Source organism: Indicator indicator, chromosome 1 (assembly GCF_027791375.1).
Source record: "Indicator indicator isolate 239-I01 chromosome 1, UM_Iind_1.1, whole genome shotgun sequence".
NCBI classification, from domain to species: Eukaryota; Metazoa; Chordata; class Aves; order Piciformes; family Indicatoridae; genus Indicator; species Indicator indicator.
The window spans coordinates 65,150,447-65,170,134 of record NC_072010.1 but is presented as its reverse complement, the minus strand read 5'-3'; the positions used below and the strand labels follow the sequence as shown (position 1 = coordinate 65,170,134).

Here is a 19,688-nt window from a genome sequence, read left to right as displayed (position 1 = left end):
TGGTCCGAGCAAGTAATAAAAAATTCAAAGGAGAAATCCATGAAAGAATTATTAAATACAAAGATCATCGCTTTCAACTCACAAATGGCTAAGACATAAACCAGCCAATAGTAAGAGTATCTGGGGAAAGCATCACTCCATGCTTTTTTTTTTTTTGCATTCTTCCCTCGGCATCTACTGCTGGTGACAACATACTGCACCAGATGGACATGTGGAAATTCTTAGCTGGTCAGGCATACCCACATATTACTATGCAGGTAAGGAGAATCTGTTTAGCATACTGACTGGGATACTCCCAGCATAAAAATATAAAGCTTGGACCTTAAGGAAGTTTCATATTAGTAAGTTACCTTGTAATTCAGTCTTAAAAGCAAAGAAATAAACAAACAAAACCCTACACAAACAAAAACAAGCAAAAAAACCAACAAAACCCAACACAATAACAACACAACAGAAAGCTTGTTACCTTTTCAGAAGAAGGGGAAAAGTTCTTTCTCACCATGTTCTGAAAGTGCTGTTGCTGCATGTCTTAAACTCACTTTCCTTTTAGCATACTAATTCTACTAATCAGTAAATAATTCTAAAATGTAAAAAAATTTTAAAGGGAAAAAAAAAAGGCAAACTCCCTGCCAATTCAATTACTACTTCTTTGAAACATCAGGATTTTCCACTAGCTGATATTTTGCCAGGCTGCATCATTGTCATATGATAAACTCAATCAAGGGTACACAACAGGTAACACCCTAAGCAGCTGAAGTAGCTAAAAGTAAGGCCAACACAAGCATCCACCTTACAAACGTCACCACCTCCAGAACATAAGAAAACTGCATGCACAATCCAAACAACATAAATTTTTGCCTTTTTTATTTCAACACAGCCTTTTTGTAATACATTGTTAAAAAACATTATTGAATTAACACATCAAATCCAAACAGCACTTTTGTCTGGCCAAGGTCTGTCCAGGTATTTTTCATGACAAGGAACATGTCGTTAGGCAGACAGAGCATTAACCACATTCCACAGTGACACTACAATATACAAGAAATATCCCTCTGTACCAGAATCAAATTATCATCTTGCTAACACCATGAAATCTTTGGTGATGCACAGTAAAGTTTACGTTTGGAAGCAAATAACAAGAACATGAGATTTTCCTTGTTATTTCAAGCTGTCGTATTTTTTCAGGGCTTTATAAGAGGATATTTGTTAGTACAGGTATAGTGTAATTCATGAGGTTTCCTCGTGATTTTCAAATACCCTTTTTAGAAATTCAGTTTGTCTTAAATTGGTAAAATGTGCTTGCAAGATCAGAGTTCCTCATCCTTGAAGAGCGATCATATACTTTCTTACATAAGCATTAAAAACCTATAAAATCACAGCTGAAACTTACTGTCAGTTTTACTGATGAAACACAAGGTTAAATACCCTTCATGGCTGAGATAACATTATACAGTGTGCTTGGACACATGTTATTTTTATTTTACTCTAAGAACTATGGATTTCCCATCTTAATTTGGTACACCGTTTTTCAGGAAGCTTAGGTCTGTGTTTCCTAAGATGTGCAAGGTGGCCCTTCCAAAGAATTCATAAAGGAACAAGTGACAAGGACAGAGCAAAAGGTTATTGGCTAGCTAGCTTACAGAACCAGAATGAATGCAAGTCAAGTCATGATGGCACTTTACCTGGGCTGTTTGGGATGGAGCACGTGAATAATAGTTTACTTGAAAGTGACAGTACTGGTAAGAAAGCATGGAAAGATCTCATATAAAGACAGCTGTCATTAATACTAAATTCACAGCAGTCTAAGGAACTGTTCAATATTATAAAGCACTTAAGTGAATTCTGTTCCCTCCTGAAACATCTCCACTGTATTTACTTTCACAACGATGACTTAATAAAAGTGTGAAAAGTTTATATCAATAAACAGATAACTTGAGAAACACTATATAAAAAAATTATTTCCAATGTTTCATTTATGTAAAAATACAGACACAGTTCACACCTCAAGAGTTTAACATCTAAAACATTTAACTGAACATACTTTATATCCAAATAAAAACGTAGTGATGTCTCTTTCAACTAGTTGAAAACATACATATATATAAATTGCTGGCAGGTATCCTCAGCTCAATCCAGGTTTAAGTCATACTTAAAGAAATCTTACTCTGAGAAGCATGATAACTTGAAACTTCCACTAAATTCATCATCACAAAACAGATGTCAAACATTTTGCAGAGATGAGTAGGACGTTTTTATTTCAAAAAGCATCAGCAGTAACTTCAATGGTTTTATTTACATTTTTCCCAGATGAGATGTACAAGATGAACAAACATAACTGTCTCAGAAGTGACAAAAAAAAATCTTTCCATAAATTACTCTTCAGTAATCCAGAAGGCAACACAAATTAATGTGTAGGGCATAGGATTTCTCACTGCACTGGTCTACTCTATTCCATCTGGTTAACTTACTGCATTACCTTTCAAACATTCCATCTAAATAAAGATGCCCAGATGCTATACTGGTTTTTATTGTACTGTCTTTTAATCGAAGTATAGAAAGAAGGGAGTAAAAAACAGCAGTGAAGGAAGGTAGTAAAATATAAAATTTCATGTAAGAAATGAGACATTGTTTGAGAAAAGTGTGGCATTTATTGCAGCCTTGCCATTATATTAAATGGATGGCAAGCATTCAGATCCATGATGGCAAGCACTTGTTTCCTCATGTTGACAATGCTACTACTGAAGTAGTTATTTCACAAGTGGTTGAAAGTCTGTGGCATGTGAAGACAGAAGCCTAAGTATATTAAAACCTTTAAGTTCTTGGGCTGTTAACCATATAATAAGCTGTGAATGTTCAGTTTTCCATGCCATTGCAGTAAAAATCTTTAGCTAAAGCAGGCCAGGTGGGAAGTACCAACACCCAAATTCTCACAGATGATGAAGCTTACAGAAAAAATTGCTAGTAATAGCAAGGGGCAACTGGAAGGTTTCTGAAGTGTATCACAATACTAAGAGATTAAGAACTATTTTCATTTGTCAATGTAAGGTTTTGAAGGGAATGGCACTATTATTGTGGAGACATTCAACTGTTGACTGCTTACATTGATCATACTATTTCTAGTAATTGAGGTATTGCCTTAGACTACAAGGGATGTGGTCTTTCCTTGGGAAGATTTTCTTTACTCCAGGGTTGCCCCAAATGAAAATTGCTTTCTCACTCCTTTGTGGAAAAGCACAGTGTCATTCTAAGACTACTATGTATGAGGGTAAATGTTGAAGAAGTCATTCTATTCCTGTTCATGTAAGAGGTAATTTCAAAATTAGTTTCTGTGGAAGAAACTTGAGATACTTTCCTTTTCACTCTGCCAGTCATGGTAAAGGAGAAATATGTAAGAAGTATAGTTAGAATATCTTGGGAGGAAAAAGATGAATACAAAAAGAGTAATTGAAGCTGATTGATGTTAATGAACAAAAGAAAACGCTACTACCTTTGATGAGACTATTCGGTTATCCGGAAATCTCTGTGGAATGTATGCTTCAGTGCCTGGAGGTGGTTCACGATGTCCAACATAAATAGTCCGACTGTCCACCCAATTCTCTTCTCCAGCACACTACGGAGGAAAAAAATGTGATTGTGTCACAGTTCACTCAGTATTACTGCAGTAAGATAAATCACACATTGAATTAACTAATAATGCATCTGATAATGAACACAGACATTGGTTGGTAACCCTCACTTTTGTGTATAACCTCAAAACCACAAAACCATATAAATGTAAGTCAGTAGTCAAAACTCTGCCCTCCCTTAAGGCAATAAAAGAGAATCCATGAAAATGACTTTTCTGACTTCATAGTTTTATAGCTGGGAAAAAAAATTACTTAAGAGACTCTGTCAAATTTGGTATTAGTGTTTATGTGGTTACTAGTCAGTAGTAGTTAAATGACAAGTACACCTTATTTTTAAGACTAGCCAGCCAAAACTTTGTATTTTATTTGTAGCACAGTGAAACCCTGCATCTCAACAATTTCCCCAACCATGAATGGACTTATAGATTCCTAGATCATCAGTAAAAGACCTCAGCTTGTCAATTCATGTCCCTTGCTCTTTAATAAAAGCTGTGTCTAGAAAAGAAATAAAAAAGGTAGGCAAGTCAAAGTAAATGTTTGTATATTTACATCATGAAACTCCACCACACTTAGAACTTGTTCAAAATTAGAAGTTCTATACTTCTTATTCACTGTTTTTTAAAAAGTGGGTATCATTGCATATCATTGGATCCAAGTATTTACATAAAAATAATTTTGGTTTTTTTTTAGAAGTGTGTCTTTTGTTAAGAACTTCGATTACAAAGTGCTCATCCCCGAGTTGATAGTTTTACTAATTCTCATCTACCACACGAAGAAAAATAGTATCTCAGCAATTCTGTAGAATACATTGCTAATACTTTGTCCTACACAAAGAAGCTCTGGCAGCAACTCTTTCAATACCACTAGGTCAAGTTTGGAGTAATACCAAAACGTGTAATAATTTTCAGCTGAATAACTCTGCTTAATGCTGCAATGATACTTTTACACATACTTTCATTGTGCTTACTAAAAGGATGCTTCTTTTCTGCATCTTCTGCATCTATTTAGTATATTAAACACATCCCAAAAGTACACCTGGGCACTGATGCTTGATTGCCTGGCTCTAACAGTGAACTGTCAGACTGCTTCTTAGCAAACTAACATCAGGCAAGTATCAGGAACAGTTTAATAGTTAACCCAACCAAAGCATCACTCCCCAAAGCAGCTAGATGTAGTCATGCAGTTAAGGACATTAGAAGAAAGTTTAATCCCACAGACATGGTATCTTTCTTTTCTATGCTAACCTTGCTACCAATTGTTCTGGGCCCATTTACTTTACTAGTACAGAAATGGCTCTTATGTCTAAAATAAAACTAATTTCTGAAACACATACTCGCCTTACCATTACCCTTACTAGTTCATTAGCATTAGTCTACTGTCTCACAACACATGCAAAGAACAAGCTTTCAACAGAAATTGCTGAAGTCTATAAAATCTTGCAATATTCTGAAAATTTGGAACAGTTAAACTTATAAAATAATGATCTGTGATGTACATAACTTTATTGGGAGTGGGAAGGAACATCAAAAATATAGATAGAAAACCTAATTAACTCAGACTATTAAGCACAGAATAGCTGAGTAGTCATGTAGTAAAACATAACATTAAAGAAGAGGCTTAAAGAAAAGCAATTTTGGCTGTCCCAGATGCTTATACTAGAACTATTTAAAAAGGATCTAAATCATTACTAATTCTAGCACATTACAAAAAAAAGAAGGCATTATGTTTAGAAGCTAATAAAGGCCAAAATAACAAAACTAAGTATAAAACCAAAGGTAAACACTAACTTTTTCTTAGCTATTTTTAAATTATATTCAGTATTCAATAATTACGAATCACTGAATTACATGAAACTTGTCTTCATATAAGGAAATAAAAGTGCCAATTGTTCATAAGACACACCGGTGGCCTAGACACATCGTATGCTAAACTCTGTAACTATCCATGACTCAGTGTTAGTGCACATGCAACATTTGTCACATATCAGATCTTCCAGCCAGACAACCCTATATCACTTACTAGACTTGCCAAAAGTGAAAAAACAAAACAAAACCAAAAACTAACCACCAAGCTGTCATTCAGTTCACTTCTGAAGACCAAGCAGAAATCTTTCAGCAAGCTGAAATATTTTGAAAGGAAGGTAAAGCAGTGAAAATATTTCCAGATTCCTTCCACCTTCCTTCCACACCAAGAACAAAATGCAGTGTTTTTAATCACTTTATTGGAACACAATATATTTTACCTTGTCAAGTGTATTTGAATGCAAATACGTGATTTTTTGACACTTGTGCCAATGATACTTCTTGAAACACAGGACTGTCAGATATTCCTGAACAGTACATTAAACACAAACCTTTGAACATCATGAAGAAATCCCTATGCTTCTCCTTCAGGCCCAGCCTGAAAATTCTCATTTTTTTGTGCCAATTGAAGACTCTTGATAAGGATATTATATCAGTTCAAAAGAACATTAAAAAAAATTGAATCAAAAATTGCAGTATCAACTGATGTTTATCATAGCTGACATAAAACAGTCCTATCAAGCTAGGAAGTACAAATGACAGAGCTCTAAACAGAATTCTCCTGTATTTCTATTAGTCCTAAAAGGTCTGACAGCCCTAGAGTATTGTGCTAACACTAAGTAAGCCAATTTAATGTCACAACCTGACATTTGTATCTCTAAAGAAAGGTTGTGTAAAATTTACTTTGAGCAGGGATATAAAAATCAAGACCAACTCTATTAGCTTAGCTGGATCTGGTTTTTATCACAAATTGATAAATTCAGCGCAATGGTACAAAAGCACTTCTAACAACTACCTGCTAGCATAGTTCGTTTTTTTTTTTTTTAACATACAAAAATTTAATGAGGGAAGAGTAAGGTCAAACTTTTCAGCAAGGTAAAACTGCAATACAACAAGTAACATGCATTATTCAGTACAACCGCAGGGAAACTCACTTGCATGAAAAACAGAAAATAGATGCTTTTAGGAAAACAGAAGTCAGGGCACATGCCACTTGAAGAAATCCAAACACACAAATTGAATGCCTCATACGGCTCACCTGCGAAGTTCTTTTAATGTTCAGCTACTGCACATGCAAGATCATTTGCATAATGACACCAGGGTAACTGAAGACACCTGATGCTTCTGCCAGAATAATTAGCTATATTCACTATTTTCATTATTAATACTTTATTACCTAAGCACATTAAGGATATGTCCAAGAAACCATAAATAAACCTTAGCATTATTTGTTTCCATTAATAGTATAAAGCTCAATGTACTGAGACCTAGTTTCATTAGCACATAAATGAAGAAGCATTTCTTTGTTTTTTCTCTTCAAATCAGGGTGAACAATATGGATAGCAAATATGAATAAAAGACTAAGTCATCTTTACTTAACATTAAGCAGAGCCAGTTAACAGGCTTATTATACCTTAATGCATGTATGAGCTCAAATAATCATGCAGCTTATTTTCCTGATATTAAAAAAGCAAACTGAAACCAGCTTGAGATTCACCTTCATATTACTCTGTTGATGTATTATCTGAAAAGACGAATGGGTTAGTATTCAACAGGTGACAGCAAAAGGATGGCAGGAAGATTCTAGTGGTAGCTCTCAGAAAAGTAACTGACCTCAAAAGATTCTAAGTAAAGAGATCTATGATTTGGAAATCAGTGGAAACACTGTACAACATTTCCTGATTCTCCCCTTAAACTAGTAATTTGGATGTAACTAGTAACAATAATCTTCTGTTCAAAATTATATTCTCTCTTCAAATAATGTAAACAAACACTACTAAAATAAATTAATATGCATTAAATACAGCTGAAAACTCAGCCAAAATGAGCCTTGGCCAGGCTGTAAGTATACTTTGCTGAATAATAGTCTCTCCTACTTTTTGAAAGCTCAGTGCTTTCTCAAAAAGTTCAAAGGGTACAGTACACACTAACCACGGATCTGAAAGCCTCACTTTCTCAGGTTGTAATTCATGTTCTTTCACACAGAAATACTTGATGCTCCTACAGGCAGGCTTTGGCAAACAGTCTGGTGTTTCAATAGAACACTACTATTTGACCTCAATAAAACAATTGTTGAAATTGCTTTTTAACAATTAACCACTATTAAAATTTCCCATCTCAGAAATCTGTAATTCACTAAAGAAAACAAAAACAGAACTTAAAACATTTTCTTTCCAATACCTTAAGCAAACTGCCATCATTATTTACCAAACCACAAGATCATATAAACTCATCTTTGTCTTTATTTGTCAAATATACAGGTACCCATTTGTTTATTCTTGACCCAGCACCATTCAGCAAGTAATCGTGCAGCCACCTCCCTATACAAACAATGGCACAGCGTGCAAATCTTTACCTAACCTCTCCAAATTCCATCTGATGACCTTTTAAAAGTAGATCTGACCATAAAATGCAGAATCTTTTGAAAGGAAGCGTTAAATTATAAATTTCCTATCACGTTTTATAATCTGAAGAAGAACTACTTTCATATCAGGTGCTACAAAGTAAATTATTTCATGGATCTATAAACCACGTGAACAGATGCCATTAAGTCACAAATTTAATGAAACAGCAAAATGCAACATTTCAGAGGCAACAAAAAAAAAAACCAACCCAGAACTCTCTCCCAGTAACTCCTATGACTAATTAACACATTTCTGATGAGAGATGTCACTGTCATGGGATCTCTTGCTACAGAGTATTTACTACTGTGTTTCTTCTTAGCAAACAGACACACAAAAATGTCTGAAAGAGATTTTCACCAAAAATAACATTTATTTATAAACTCAACGGATGCAATTAGAAGCAAACCCAGAAAATGGTGCTAAATTCAGAAAATTTCCTGACCAAACCATTCCTTTATGATCTGCTGAATCTTGATTTCCTGATCCTTCTTGCCATTTCCTGCAAAAGCCTCGTACATGCAGGCAGAAGAGGAATTGGCTTCCTAGCAATAAGCTACATAAAATATTGTGGCTTGAAGCTGGAAAGAGGCAATGGAGAAATATGGCAATGATATCATAAAGTGCTGCAGTCCACACCAGTTAGAAAAAAAACATTGACACAACACAAATTCCGGTTTCTGTAAAATACCTAACATTTCTCTACGTGTACTTAATAAAAATTTATGTCAGCCTTCCATTTCATGCCTCATTGAGCAGTGTAGTTAGAATAAAAGTTTTTTGAACCTATCCTAGTACAGTTTCATTCCAACCATGTCACATTAGTTTGCACAGAACACTCTAATATAGCACTCCATAAACAGTCAATTTCTCTTTCTGATTTCCAGTTTAGAGCATCACCTTTAATTGAATTCCACATACTCTGTACTTGAATCATTCAACTTCATTGACAACAAGGTCAGTGATTTGTTTTCCTCCTACAAGAGTTACATAATTCTATTTCAAATACATAAAAATATAACCCAAGTTATTCTAGCAAGATCAAGATCTTCCATAAATGGTCAATTCAAACTCCAAATATTGTTATCTTACCGGTCCATTTGGTACAGCTATTTGTGATGTCTGGGCTTCCTCTTAAAAAAAAAAAGAATCTTGATTAACTTCCCTTTTTAATTTCCATGAGACATACTGATAAGAGATATAGATAAAAATCTATTCCTTTCACACATGCTATCTTCAATCAATTTCAAAGAATCACTGGAATCATAGACAGACATCTGTGAAATACGTGAATTATTATACAGCTGGAAAAATGCTTTAGCTTGATTTCTTTTTCTTCCTTCCACTGTACAGTTTCTGACAATTGTGCTCCTTGGTGCCAGTGGGACAGGGAGACAACGTGCCTCTCTGTGTTTCCCTAGCCCCAGTCAAGAATTGCTACATGGAAATCCTTTCAGGAGTGTCTCACTTGCAATTAGAAAGGCAAATAAGAAACAAACCATACTGCAAACACAAGTGATAAGAGAAGCTGGAAGGGAAGTATCACAGTAAGACACATGATATTTGGCAGCCTTAGCACTTTGATCAATTATAAATTAAGTTTATATCTAAGCAGCTCCTGACCAACAGCTGGAATTAAGGTTTGTGTAGAAAATTTACAGCTTCCTTAGGTGCTAACAAAAGATACAAAACAGAAAAAAAACCTTTATTTCTTGCAAGGCAGCTAAACACTACTGAGACTTGCATGCAGTGCCGGTCAAACTGAAGAGTCTCCAGTAAGGATACTTTCCAGGAGATAATTTTCAAGAGAGCTGTACATATATTTCAGATTTCAGGAGTCTTTTCCTCTCTTAGTTTGTCAGGAAATCTATTTGCAGTAATTCACCAACACTCTAAGGAGATCAAAAACTTTCAGGTCAGATTTTTTTTTTTAAATATTGGTTTTACAAATTCTAAAGAAATAAGAGGATGGAGGAAGACAAGCAGGAGACTGTTTTCTATACATTCAAAAATAAGTAATAAAACCACAGATACACCATACTAATTGGTTTTGTTTGGTTGGGGGGATGGTGTTTTGGGTTGTTTTTTTTTTTTTTTTAATGAAGATACTAAATTATTAAGAAAAATTAAAACAAAACCGCCTGCTGTCATGCACTGGCAAGACTGACAAGAGAAGATGCAACTAAAAGTCACTCCTAAGTGCTGTTCTTAGAAAAGCTTCAGGTTGTTCAAAAGGGGACATACGTCTAAACTAAACTTTAAATTCAGAGCAGTAAATTACTCTGCCATCAGCCTTCACATAGACATGATCAGAACTGCCCAGAGTGACATCACCTTCTCCAAGGGTTTTGCAAACAATGAACTCAACATGAATTTTATTTCTGTATCTTCACTCTCATAAGCCTTGCGTTTCTTCAAGCAAGGACTCAACAAAACTGGTTTTGTACTACACCTACCCTACCCTCAACAGTGCAATTTTGTCAGACCCTCAGGCCCAAATCATGCTATGACTATGCATAAAGCAAGGGGAAGTGTAGTTATTTCTGGCCTGGATTCTGGAACAAAGATAATTAAGACATGGGTTTCCATATGCTTGTTTACACTTAATACAAGGGCTGTCAAAACGTCTTATCTATGGGTTAGCCAGTTTCTAAACTGTTCAGGTGAGCTACTGACTAAATAGTTACCTAATGCATTCTGAAGCCTACTGACCAAAAGCCATGCAGGAGGCCTCTGTTTGTACTTTCACTAGAGAAAACATCTTCCTTCTCCCTTAACTGTTGTCATCACATTATATGTCCAAACATAAGTTTACTGCAAGTGAACTGTCTTGATGGCCACTTTTTGCTGGAGTTTAAAAAGATTTTCATTCCTAAGTGCATACAGAACCAGTGAAAACATGATTCTGGCAGAAAGATGAGGCTACCTTGTCATCATATATTTTAACAAGTCTAGCAATCTGTAGAATGCTGGTCTTACAGGCTACCATGGAAGTGGCTGAGAACATTCAAATATGGATAGAAGAGTTCCTGTAACAATAAAGTAACATAAAGACTTCAGGTTATATCTCTACTTCAGATTAATAAAAATATTTATTGCAAACTCATATCTCTACACATCTTTACATATTTACTTACTTACACTGTAGAACTACAGTTTACAAATGACCTACTATTTAACACCTCTTTGGGGGGTTTTGAGACACAGAGTGAAAGAAAAAAAAACTTCCCAGTTTATGTCTGTATCTATGCTTGAGGTCAGGCTACCACTTTATCAGAAGCAAACACCCTAAGAAGAATGAGAGAAAAAACATATCAGGTGTGTTGCTCAAAGTGATTATAAACTAACATAGTTAGTGCTGCTAAGTCTCCCACAACTGTAAGGAGAAACCTAAATCATCAGCAAAATTAGCAGGTGTCACATTTTAACAAATTTTCAAATTAAAATCTTGCTCACTTACTATGGGGTCTGCAACTTATTTCCCCTAATGCCTAACTGTGCTCGTCTACATAATTACCCACAAAAGTAAATAGGTAAGCTACAAACAACAAACTGTTGAATTTACCAGCAGCCTGGAAGCTCTGGCATCAGTCAAAACCACAAGACGAACAGTCAAATTTCTACTACAAGTATTTTTATTTTGCCATATTCCCTCCATTGTAGCTTTCAAATTATATATCTCACTTTTTTATGTAACTGATTTTTAAAACTACTTTAAAAGTCTCAGCATATCTGTACTTTATCTTGAAGAAATCTTGCATTTATATTTAGAAAGTAGCATGGCTGTTTCAGATAGCTGATTAACTATATATCATTAGAAGCTATCTAGCATTTTCCTTCATCCTGTTATTGCACACCAGCAGCAAATCCCATGTTACACAAATAGACCAACCCCCCACACACCCTTTGATACAAGAAAGGACCTTAACTACAGGCTAATATATAATTTATTTGAAGCTATTCAAATAACTTACTTTCAAATAACTTCAAAATCCTACATAATTACGCAACAGTATTCCAATACAGGTCTGGCACATGAAACATATGAAATATTCCTATTACTTCTTCCAGCACTGCAAAGCTGTGTTGAATTATTTGAGGGAAAAGGGCATATGCGGATTCAAGTAAGAGCTAACAAATTCTATTTTATGGTTTTACCTCTTATCACACAGGTTGCTGATGAAATATCACATTCAATCCCCATGCATAATGCTGAACATCTTTTAAACACTTTCCCAAAGTAGCAGGCATCAGGATCATAAATCTGACTTCAGATAAAGTCTATACTGATAAAAAACCCAACAACTTTAAACTTAGAAAACGGCACGAAGAACATTACCCTAGAGTGTTCATGCTAGGAACATGGGTAAACCTCACCCATAAAACCTTTCATGACAACAACATCCACAAGATTTCAGAACCCACTGCTCTTGAATTCCACTAAGATTAAATATTGACTATTCCTTTGATGCAATGAGCATTTTAGTATTTACTTTTATTCTCAAAGAAGAGATTTACAGATTTGCAACTGAACAGTATGAAGTACAATAAATACTTCACAACTTCGCTTTTACAAACATCAGAAGATTTACCTCAAGAACACTTCTACAGTAACCAGTCAAATATTCGCTAAAAGTAAACTCTTAACACTATTTGCTACTATTTGTTGTATTTTACATGACAGCTATTTCCTTGGACATACATAATCTCAGAAGAAAAAGCAACATTAAAAAAGTTGCAACACAGAAAAAAATGAAATTAAGTTGACCAGTAAGTCAGATGACGCTAATGCCAGTAGCTATCCAAAAACATCTAAAGTACAGAACATACATTGTACAAGTAATTAAACAGCAAGCTTCAGAAATCAAAACAACCAATGTTTGTTAGTCAGATCTGTGAAAAGGAAGTTCTATAACTAAACTCTATGGTAAATAAATTCAAACTGCAATACCTAGCTACTCTCTGAACAAGACAAGACACCAGAAATCAAGGACAGACCTCTGGATTTTTACAGTCTCAAGTACTTCAGTGAAGAATGGGTGAAGTTTAAACCAGAACATCACTAAATACTCAAAGGGAACTTTTTCTGATATAACAAAGCTGAGAAACACTTAAACACTCTTTTTTACAACATATATTTGGTGACCTCTAAGACACTAGAAATTGATCCCCAATGACTGGCCATATCATGAATACACACTCCATACTAGTAGTCCAGTTCCTGTATACTCAACAACTCAATCACCATTTCCTGATCAAAAGTAGCGAAAGCAAAAATTAATTCAGTAAAATCAGTAGCTATTTCCAACTTTAAAACGTAAATCACACACTGCAGCATTTACCTATAGCTCCACAAGCAAGGTCCTGAATGACGCTATGAGACTCGTGTCAATATAACTATACAACATGTGGACTATGCTTTTGAAAGCATTCAGTGCTCCATATATCTTTATTTACACATGGAAGAAGAAAGGTTCATATTCCAAAATTGTTCTGTCTCCTTCATGCAGGAAAACAGGCATTTTAAAAGAAAGATTTTCCTATCAAGCCTAGAACTTCGCTGTATATTGAGATTAATACATTCCGAGCTGCAATGATTTTGATAATAAAAGGCAAAGGAGGTTATGTAGCTTTGTCTGGGATGAGACGATAAGTGTAATCTCAACCTCCACATGCCTGCCAATCAGTGATACAGAAAAGGTTAATGTTTTGACAGGTTTCTATTCAAAAGCATAAGCATACATAAGCACAAGAGAAGGTGCCTGCTGTCAGTCTTTGATTTACTGCTGTGATTTCTTTGATGTGGAGAGGGATGTAGGCTAATAGTTAAAATTCATTGCCTCCTAAAATGACCTTGTGATGGGATAGGCTCTTTGCTATAAAAAACTCTGAGGTTTAGAGTTTTAGATTTTTATTAAAAATCTAAGACTTTTAGATTTTATAAAAAAAATCTAAAAAGTTCTCCCTTTCTCCCCTGGATAAACATACTCCACAGCATTAACTCAATTTAAGAAGTTGCTGAACTACTCCCTAGAGAAATGTTTCGCAGACTTTGAAGGGTGATCTGCTATCCCTTCCCTTTGTTGACAATAAGCAAAGAATAAATAAGAAAAACACACAAACAAAACAACTAAACCTTCTCTTCAAGAGAAGATCACAAAGGAATCCAGCCTTAGCCAAGAGTGGCTTACAGGCTGACAGTCTCCCATATTCTAGAGGCATGTTTGGAACCCCTACCATAAATAAACTCCCAAGTACAAAGTACATGCTAGAAGGAAGCATCTTTATTTAGCAAATTCAAAAAAGCATGTATATAGTTGAGGACATCATAGGCCCTTAAAGAACCATGTTGAGAGTATGTAGCTTGTGGATAGCCTGTATGGTAGGTTTTCTTAGAAAAAAAACACCACCAACAATACATCTCATTTAGAAGAAGGGCACCCAAGAAGTGTTACTTCAACTGAACAAATATTAAAACAAACAAAACCACCACCACCAATAACAAAAAAAATCTTTAAACCAGAAATCATCAGCTGTGTATAACAGGCTAAAAAACTTACACATTTAAATGGCTAGGTAATCATAAAAAGGAAAAAATACCTGTATTTGTTACTCTTACAACATTTTATTTAAAATTTATATGCTTAATAGATTGAGTTATGACAACAGCCAAGAAAATACTTTTAGTAAGATTTTTTCGTATTAAAGAAGCATTCTAAGGAGTGTCATCTTTTTCAAGGCAATACAACAGACAGATAGGGTTTTTTTTTTTTGGTAAAGTTTAGTTTTAATGCTTATAAAATTCATCTATTCCCAGAAAACAGTGTGCCTTTCAAACTGCCTCTTCCTCTTCGATTAGAAATTCTCAGTCCAGAGAAGAAAAAAACACAACTGTAAATAAATCAGTTGCTGAAAAACTGAGTTAACAAAAGCAATGAGGAATTCTGAACTAGCTTGTCCTGCCTCTTTCCTTTTTCTTTTTTTTCTTTTAATATATCTGTATGCAGGAAATGAAGTCTAAAGTGAGTATTCAATACTCTTATTCTGTAACACACATTTCCAATATTGCTTATTTGGAAAAAACATGGCCACAACAATTTGTACTTCGATTCACACTTCCTTATTCATACCTTTCTCAAATTCTTAGAAATATACCAAGCAATATGATCCAACTTAAAGGTCTATCAAACTATACAATTGCCTGCATTCTGAGCAGAGGTTTGGACCAAACAACTTCCACGGACATTTAATCGACTGTGTGTAACTACCAAACAAATGCCTATAAATTCAGTGACTTAGGAGAGCTAATTTTATGCTATGTCTAAATCAAGCTAGCACGAGTTTACTGACTACCAGGCTAATTTCAGTTAACAACCATGTTTGTAAACACAAGCCTGACTGCTTAAGACATTTATTCTATAAGGTAATTTTTTTATCATAAGCCTTTAAGAACAATGAAAGCCAAAAGCAAAACCCTAATCAAGTCACAAATTACTGTTCTAAACTTTTTTGTTCCCCCAAAAAACGCAGTTGAATGACAAGATACTACAAATCCTACTTCAGCTGTATCACAAATACACACTCAGAATGAATGTCACTTAGCTCATACAGAAGTGTCTATTAACAGTTTTGTAAAATCTGCATGTTTCTAAATGGAGACACTTTTTCCATTCCATACCACGCACTTTAGGACATTTATCCTACAGGCAGTATCAACTGTCCTGCAGGCAGAGGTGACTGGGCAGGGTAACAAAATTACACTGCCAAAAATAAAGCTTTAGGTGGTAGCCCAAGAAGCATTAGTACAAATAAGGTAACTAATCCTTGGCAGTGCCCTGGTCCATAGTATAATATCTTACTGGAGTTATTTCTGTCTACTTCCTAATACTTTCCTTTTTCTCCATCCCCTCTTCCCCCAAGTATAAGAAGATTTAATCCATAAATAAGAGAGGTAATTTCAGGTGGGGAATTTACGTTTGCCTTCTAGAAACAATTACTCTTTCTTGGGTTTAGGAAGCAACCTATTGGACAACCGCTTGGAAATAAAATACAATTATGTTTAGTAAAGGCATATAGGAATCCCAGGTACAGCCCCGACCTTGAATTGACTTTGGAGGCATAGTACAAATGAAAAAAAGGAAACTCAATGTTTTGTCTTCTAAATAAGCGGCTATGAATAAAACCAAGGAAAGCAGAAAGTATTTTCACACTGATTTTCCTTTCTAGAATCTGACTGCACCTGAGGCAGATTCCACAGTAGTAGCATCAGTTACCATATCCAACAGCCATGGCACTGGAAGAGAATAGCTGCTCTAATTCTAGTGCAGAGAAATATTATGATTCTAACAGTTAGCCTATTAAATTTTTTTCTAGTACACATGGCTCCTGAGGGGTCAATTATACATTGTAAGTTGAATTCAAATGGAGTATTCTGATGGAAGCGATAATTACTTAGTTTCTTAATGTAAGTTGATTATGTGCTTATGCAAGAGGTTATCTGGTGGCAGCTGGAACATTTTACTTCAGCTGAGCCACTACCTCTAGACAATGAGGCACTGTGAGGTGGAAATGCACTGGACTTTCCTTCTCCTGTTAAGTCCTGTTCACACCAGTTCTGGCACATAGAAGGAATAAGGGTATTATGTGGCAAGTTCTATCAGAAGAAAGTTAAATGTGCTGTTTTGAATAAAAAGAAAGCTTATAACCCTTAAGGCTATGTATTAGGGACAATGTTCAAATAGTTGAGAACATTGTTTTGTGTGGTTTTTTGGTCACCCTTTTTTTTTTTCCTTTAGTGAGGATGTAACATTACAGAAGGAAGAAAACTGACAAAACTGGAAACAAGATCTCCAGATGTTTTTGTGAGGATACTGACAGAAGACTATTAAGCAGACAGTAGGTTCATCTGCAGGGTAATTTTCCTACAAGTAGAAGTACAGAAATTATGCTTAAATATATTTGCACTTAAATTCTTCCAAATGAAAAGTATTAAGTCCCACCAAAAATTCTCATTAAAAAAATTGACCTCTAAATAACCTTAGTATGCTACACAAACAATTCCTGGAGACAAATCCTAGACAGACATTGTTTGCAGGGCACACACACATCGTACCACATACACACAGCATCCTCTCTTGACTCACTGTACCTGTGAAGTAGAATTAAAATATCAACCATTAAAGAACGCCCCTGATTTCACTTGCATATATTATTAGTCAGCACCTTCAATGACAACAAAGCAGAAAATGTAAAACATGTTAAATCACTTACATTAGATCTTACTCTCCATAAATTCTATTTAAAACATGAAGCCTTAGCACTAGATAAAAGCAAAGGTTTGTCCTTGGAAGAAACTGCCAACATTGTACTGTTAACTTAACAGGAATGAATGTAAAATAATATATGACATGCTTCTACTTATTCCAGTGTTACAACTGAAAGACTTGGAAACACTGTGAAAAGATAAGCTTGCTTTGTCCCATGTCCCAAATAGGAGTTACAGTGATCTAGCAGCTCTGTAAAAAGGGGTGGAATTATTCTTTAAAAGTGGCTTAGATTTCTGTAGTAGTAATTCTTAAATGTCACTTCTCTGCAAATCTGTAAGTTTAGTATCAACATTAACTGATTTAAGAAACTTCTAGATTTGAGTACTTGTGAAAGAACTCTGGATTTCACTCAAGACCAACAGTGTTATTTATGTCCAAACAATGAAGGTGGTTGCTTCAGATCTATTGGCACAACCAAACCCCACACTGTCACCCCAAGAGAACTCTCACACATTTACTCAGCAAGATGAAATAGGATGAACTTCTCTTCATGCATACATACAAAGGGAAACTTTAGGAGAAGGAAGGGACAAGCATTGTGATGCAACACAGTGGGAAACTGACAGATATGCATGCCATCCAAATAATGCTCAAGCAAGTAGTTTTCCCTCTCCTTGTCATGATTTTCAATTGCATGCTGCTCGCCATTTTAAGGGTCTTCATATGGCAAAATTAGCAGATCTAATACCAGGTGATTAAATCATATTCCAAATTACTCTTTGAGGTAGTGCAGAGTTGATGATAGAAATAGGAGGTTAAGTAAAGTGGATCAACAAATTATTTTGGTAAACTACAACTGTTAAAGAAATAAACAACAGAAACACAAATAACAAATTCATTACTAACTGATTTATGGTTTCTCAAAATACCAGATTTTTTACTTTATGGTAAGATGTCAATTAAAAAAAAAAAAAAAACAAACCAATACTTCCTTCAAGACTCTTTCTTCACTTGTTTTACTTTCAAGTTCCTGAAAGGTGTAGTAGTATTGCTGATCCGTGAGAGAAGGACTTTTTTTTGGTTGGTTGGGTTTTTAAAATAGAATTACTTACACACACCAAAAAAAAAAAAAAGCACAGAAACAGGAGAAAATATAAAGTTGAATAGCTAAGCATGACAAACTAAAGTTTATCGGCTTAGCATACTGAAGTATATTGAAGCCTGAAACTATTTCACTGTTGGAAATACTTTGAATCAACGAATACTAAGCATATAAGCTTTCATTTAAAAATAGAAAGACTCAATACATTGAAAGCCATGCATTTTTATCCTAATGTGCTATGGTTTGAGGCAAAATTTTTGGCACCTCAGCATTTATTTTATCATCATAAAAAAGAACAAATATTATGAAGATTACTTTTAACTCTTCAAGGTATTTAAATCTCATCTCATTATACAGTATGCAGAATAAGTCCAAAAACTAATCAGGTCTGGATTTAAAAATGGCATGTGAATTTTACTAGTGTCATAACTGTGATGCTATTTGCTTCATGTTATTATCCATTGTAAGGAACACACAGTACCTCAGCAGTCTGTGGTTCCATGCCATGAGATAATAGTTTCTTCAATTCTCTCAATTTAATCAATGTAAGGTAATCCTTCTAACTCTTAGATGTTATCTTTGGCTTTTTATTGCACTCTTTCCAACATGTAAGCAGATTTCTTACAATGCAGATACCAGAACAAGGACTAAAGAGCATACCAGCTTCATTCTTAAATGGTAGAGAAATCTACTTTCTTCTAATGTTACATACTTAAGGTAACTGAAATATTATTTATAAATCCTTCTGTGCGTTGTTTATGCATCTGCACAGATAGGAAACTAGACAGATGGAAAAGGCTTTTCCTTAAATGTGATGCTAGCTGGAAGCATTATGGGTAAAACAGAACCAAACCACATTCCATCCGTTCATAAATATTTAGGGTTTATGATGCAACTGAGTATTTTTCCCTATTAACCCCTCATCTTAATATCAACTTCCTTACTGACATCTCTACCCCAAGAAACCAAGCATTTTTAAATATCATAAAGAGTAATACTGCATTTGACTTGCCAAATACTCAATAGTTAGGAATACTCATGACAAATGCATAGTTTTCTATTGATGTCTTCTGAGGTACAGAGTCTTGGCATACCCGAGGTATACCTCAAAGAGTCCCTTGTTGCTACTCAATCTCTCAAACTTCAGTTCTAAGCTTTCTCAATACTGTGGTACTTCATACCACTACACAGCTACAATATCAGTACTGTAATGGGAAACAGGAAAAATGCAGTCCACTCTCAGCATCTGAAAAAGGTGATGCCAATATGAG

The 19,688-nt window shown here is 35.0% G+C and overlaps 1 protein-coding gene across 1 annotated transcript in view; it reads right to left on the bottom strand.

Annotated features, from left to right (window-relative positions):
* The window catches only part of ATP11A (ATPase phospholipid transporting 11A), a 61,520-nt gene extending 56,549 nt beyond the window's left edge, over window positions 1-4,971 (bottom strand). The window contains exons 1-2 of the mRNA XM_054381774.1: window positions 4,960-4,971; window positions 3,488-3,610 (exon numbers count right to left, since the gene is read on the bottom strand). Of these exons, the coding sequence (XP_054237749.1) occupies window positions 3,488-3,610; window positions 4,960-4,971 (135 nt within the window). The remainder of the gene's footprint in view (window positions 1-3,487; window positions 3,611-4,959) is intronic.
* Window positions 4,972-19,688: the final 14,717 nt, after the last annotated feature.